This window comes from Nanorana parkeri, unplaced genomic scaffold, assembly GCF_000935625.1.
Source record: "Nanorana parkeri isolate BGI_ZX_2015 unplaced genomic scaffold, ASM93562v1 scaffold392, whole genome shotgun sequence".
NCBI lineage: Eukaryota > Metazoa > Chordata > Amphibia > Anura > Dicroglossidae > Nanorana > Nanorana parkeri.
The window spans coordinates 436,089-440,899 of record NW_017306660.1 but is presented as its reverse complement, the minus strand read 5'-3'; the positions used below and the strand labels follow the sequence as shown (position 1 = coordinate 440,899).

The 4,811-nt window shown below is 43.3% G+C and overlaps 1 protein-coding gene across 1 annotated transcript in view; it reads right to left on the bottom strand.

The window, feature by feature from the left end:
* Nucleotides 1–444: 444 nt before the first annotated feature.
* LOC108789392 (alpha-1-antitrypsin-like) overlaps nt 445–4,811 on the bottom strand; it is an 11,984-nt gene continuing 7,617 nt past the window's right edge. The window contains exons 4-6 of the mRNA XM_018559390.1: nt 2,565–2,820; nt 1,720–1,858; nt 445–648 (exon numbers count right to left, since the gene is read on the bottom strand). Of these exons, the coding sequence (XP_018414892.1) occupies nt 445–648; nt 1,720–1,858; nt 2,565–2,820 (599 nt within the window). The remainder of the gene's footprint in view (nt 649–1,719; nt 1,859–2,564; nt 2,821–4,811) is intronic.

Here is a 4,811-nt window from a genome sequence, read left to right as displayed (position 1 = left end):
TAAGGTCCCTATCATCACATACATACATAGAGGGCCAACTTAGAGAGGAGCCAATTAACCTTCCAGCATGTCTTTGGAGTGTGGGAGGAAACCGGAGTACCCGGAGGAAACCCACGCAAGCACAGGGAGGACATACTAGATCTCCCTTTACTTCCTGGAACTCTGGCACATGTGACTAGAACATGTGACCATGCATATCATCTCTGGGGAGGAAAATGCCTTTCCCTGAGATTTTGTGAGATTAAAGCTGAGATTTCCCAGCAATGCTCTGCTGATGCATTTGGAGGAGTGAGAGGTAGATGGAATATGTGTAGGAGAGTAGCGGGTGGGTATAACAACAAACTATAACAACTATTGTCTATTATAGAAAGTGGCCCTAAAGACGGCCCACAAAATACTCGTACACATAAAGTAGATGAGAAATACTGTAACAACCTATAATCTTTATTTAGGACATCTATTGAGTGAATTCGATGGATTTGTAACTATACCCATGAAGATAAGGTTGGACGTTGTTACTAAAATTAATATGAATGGACGGTTAACATTGATCTTTGGAGGCCGTTCCAATGGAGAAATCTCCAATCCAGTGGTCCTAGCAGCAATATTTCCCATCTCATTAAAATTTGCCTTAGCTACGTGAAGAACCTGCAGAGGACAAGCAACATAAAATTAAGATCTAGTTTATATGGCGTGTCACACTTTTTCATAAAATGTATTTCTGAGTAAAAAAGAAAGAAAATGCCGTACATTCCACTTTTCTTTCTTTAGAAATGATGAAAACACAGACAAATATCTATTGACCTGCCAAAAATCCAGTGACCTCCTGTTTAGGTGACACCACAGAGGCTTCGCTGCAGAGGAAGTGTTGTCAGCCCTGCCCTGAGTTTTATTTCCCGCAGGAATACTTCAAATCTTGCCACAAAACTACCCCTCCTCATCTCCATAACACAAGAGGGAGGTGTTCTGTAGTCCGCAGAGGTGGTCTGGCAGGGATCATAGCACTCCATGGGATTTTGGAGCAGCAGAGGAAGAGAACACTGGAAATCAGGAGCACTGGATTTCCAGCCAGATCAGCCGGTATTGATACAGGAATAAAACACAGGGATATGTACATACATTGCAGAGATGTACTGAAGGTGATTTTAGTTTGACCAGACATACTTAAAAGCAGGGATGTCCCGAGGCCAGGTGTCACCTAAAGCAGATACTGTGTGACACCCCGCCGTGATGTCATCGCTCATGCGCGGCCATCTTAATGATACCTGCCGGCGGCCATCTTGGTGATGGACACTGGCAGAGAGAGGAGGGAACGCTCACCCGACCCGAACGCTTGCCCGACTTTTCAGAGGGGGTGACACCAAAATGACTGTCAGTCATTTTGGTGTCACCCCTCCAATGGGGTCACCCAGGTGTATTATTAAGCTGAGTACCAGGTGTATTATTAAGCTGAGTACATACAGATCAAACTACTTAATCAGCCAAAATTTAAATTATGGGTGACCGTATTCCTTTGACAAAAGCCAATCGAGTGCTGTTTGGGTATTCTGGCAGCACTCGGTCCCTGCTGTCAAAATACAAAGGACACAAAGTGGGAGATTTGTTTATCCACGCTGTTAGCATGGATGAAGGAATCCGTTATTTTTTTTTTCCTTAAGCCCCCAAAGTTTATATCCTTAAAACTAACAAATAAAGTTAATTGTATATATAAAAGGTTACCTTTGAAATGTTCAGTTTAGAATCCCCAGTGGTTCCAGAGGGAGTGGAAAACACATCAGTCATTCCGGTTTTAGCTAGTTCTTCCTTTAGGTTAAGGCAACCAGAGAGTGAAATTGTTGGGATGCTTAATGCCACAAGGCTGTTAAAAATAAAAGCAAGGAGGTATTAACAGGAAATACAAATTATTACTTGATACCCGAAGAATAAGTCCCAATGACAAAACAAAAGTTAACACTGTTATTTAATTTTTCTTGGCTGACCATTGTCCAGTAGCTTGCATATCTGAAGTCATCATCAACTCTTCCATGGATAAAGCAGTAGGTAGTAGATGGAGAGTTTACCAGAATGGGTTCCTAAGGGGCAGGGAGGAACGGGTTGCCTGGGTAGCAGGGAAAAGAGTGCTGTATGAAGCAGACCATCCCCGGGATCCTTCTAGTGGACATGCTCTTTGATATTTGCATGGGATCAAAGACTGCAGGTAAGCATTTTAGAGGGAAACTGGGGACACTTTCTTTGAAGGCTTTGATGTCTACAGATGGAATGCTCAGCCATTTGGAAGAGGAAAAAAAGCAGAGAAAGAACTGTGTAAAGCTGAATATGTACAGAAAGCAACCCTCCAATACTGCTGACAGGGAGCAGGAGATGCTCTTCTGTAAAGGAAAGCTATAAGAAGGAATGTACACTGAGAAGAAGAACAGACAGGAGCATGCTCACTGAGGCTGTAAAGCCAAATAGGAGAAAGAAGACTCCAGAACTTATGAAAGAAAACCCCAAAAAATGCTTTTCTCTTTTTCATATACAACAAGGAAGACATCTATTAAACGATCAAGCAAAACTCCACTTACTTGCTGCAATTGCGCTCTTCCCATTTTTTCATGATGTCCTCCAAGTTTGCTTCCACTTCTTCTAGTTTGCCTTTGTTGGCTAGGATGTATAATGCAGATATGCCCCCTTTGTAGGGGACAGCTACAAGGGTGGCTTCATCCAAGACCGCCATGTTGTAATAGCCAGTTGAGGACAGAAAAGGCACTTTCACAGTCTTGTCTTTGTTCACATGGAAATCTCCTACACTTTTATCTTCAAAAGGAGTTTCCGAATTCCCTACAAATAAAATAAAATGAACCCAATGTATAAATGAAAAAATAAAACAGGTGAATATATATACAGTATCTCGTAGAAGTGAGTACACCCCTCAAATTTTTGTAAATATTTTATTATATCATTTCATGTGACGACACAGAAGAAATGACACTTTGCTACCATGTAAGGCAGTGAGTGTACAGCTTGTATATCAGTGTACATTTGCTCTCCCCTCAAAATAACTAAACACACAGCTATTAATGTCTAAACCGCTGGCAAGAAAAGTGAGTACACCCCTAAGTGAAAATATCCAAATTGGGCTCAATTAGCCATTTTCCCTTCCCGGTGTCATCTGACTCATTAGTCTTACAAGGTCTCAGGTGTGAATGGGGAGCAGGTGTGTTAAATTTGGTGTTATCGCTCTCACTCTCTCATACTGGTCACTGGAAGTTCAAAATGGCACCTCATGGCAAAGAACTCTCTGAGGATCTGAAAAAAAGAATTGTTGCTCTACATAAAGATGGCCTAGGCTATAAGAAGATTGCCAAGACCCTGAAACTGAGCTGCAGCACGGTGGCCAAGACAGTCCCATGGTCCACCAAAGAAGTTGAGTGCACATGCTCAGCATCATATCCAGAGGTTGTCTTTGGAAAATAGACGTATGAGTGCTGCCAGCATTGCTGCAGAGGCTGAAGGGGTGGGGGGTCAGCCTGTCAGTGTTCAGACCATACGCCACATACTGCATCAAATTGGTCTGCATGGCTGTCGTCCCAGAAGGAAGCCTCTTCTAAACATGATGCACAAGAAATCCTGCAAACAGTTTGCTGAAGACAAGCAGACTCAGGACATGGATTACTGAAACCATGTCCTGTGGTCTGATGAGACCAAGATAAACGTATTTGGTTCAGATGGTGTCAAGCGTGTGTGGTGGCAACCAGGTGAGGAGTACAAAGACAAGTGTGTCTTGCCTACAGTCAAGCATGGTGGTGGGAGTGTCATGGTCTGGGGCTGCATGAGTGCTGCCTGGACTGGGAGCTACAGTTCATTGAGGGAACCATGAATGCCAACATGTACTGTGACACACTGAAGCAGAGCATGATCCCCTCCCTTCGGAGACTAGGCCGCAGGGCAGTATTCCAACATGATAACGACCCCAAACACACCTCCAAGACGACCGCTGCCTTGCTAAAGAAGTTGAGGGTAAAGGTGATGGACTGGCCAAGGATGTCTCCAGACCTAAACCGTATTGAGCATCTGTGGGGCATCCTCAAACGGAAGGTGGAGGAGCGCAAGGACTCTAACATCCAACAGCTCCGTGATATTGTCATGAAGGAGTGGGAGAGGACTCCAGTGGCAACCTGTGAAGCTCTGGTGAACTCCATGCCCAAGAGGGTTAAGGCAGTGCTGGAAAAAAATGGTGGCCATTTTTGGGACATTTTCACTTAGGGGTGTACTCACTTTTGTTGCCAGCGGTTTAGACATTAATGGCTGTGTGTTGAGTTATTTTTTTTGTCTTTTTTGACATCTTGTCTACTGGACTAATACGGCTTACCCATTTATATTGCACTCTATATATTTACATATACACTGTATATATGTATATATATACACTAACCGTATTGAGCATCTGTGGGGCATCCTCAAACGGAAGGTGGAGGAGCGCAAGGACTCTAACATCCAACAGCTCCGTGATATTGTCATGAAGGAGTGGGAGAGGACTCCAGTGGCAACCTGTGAAGCTCTGGTGAACTCCATGCCCAAGAGGGTTAAGGCAGTGCTGGAAAAAAATGGTGGCCATTTTTGGGACATTTTCACTTAGGGGTGTACTCACTTTTGTTGCCAGCGGTTTAGACATTAATGGCTGTGTGTTGAGTTATTTTTTGGGGGACAGCAAATGTACACTGATATACAAGCTGTATTCTGTGTCGTCACATGAAATGATATAATAAAATATTTACAAAAATGTGAGGGGTGTACTCACTTCCATGAGATACTGTATATAAATATATATA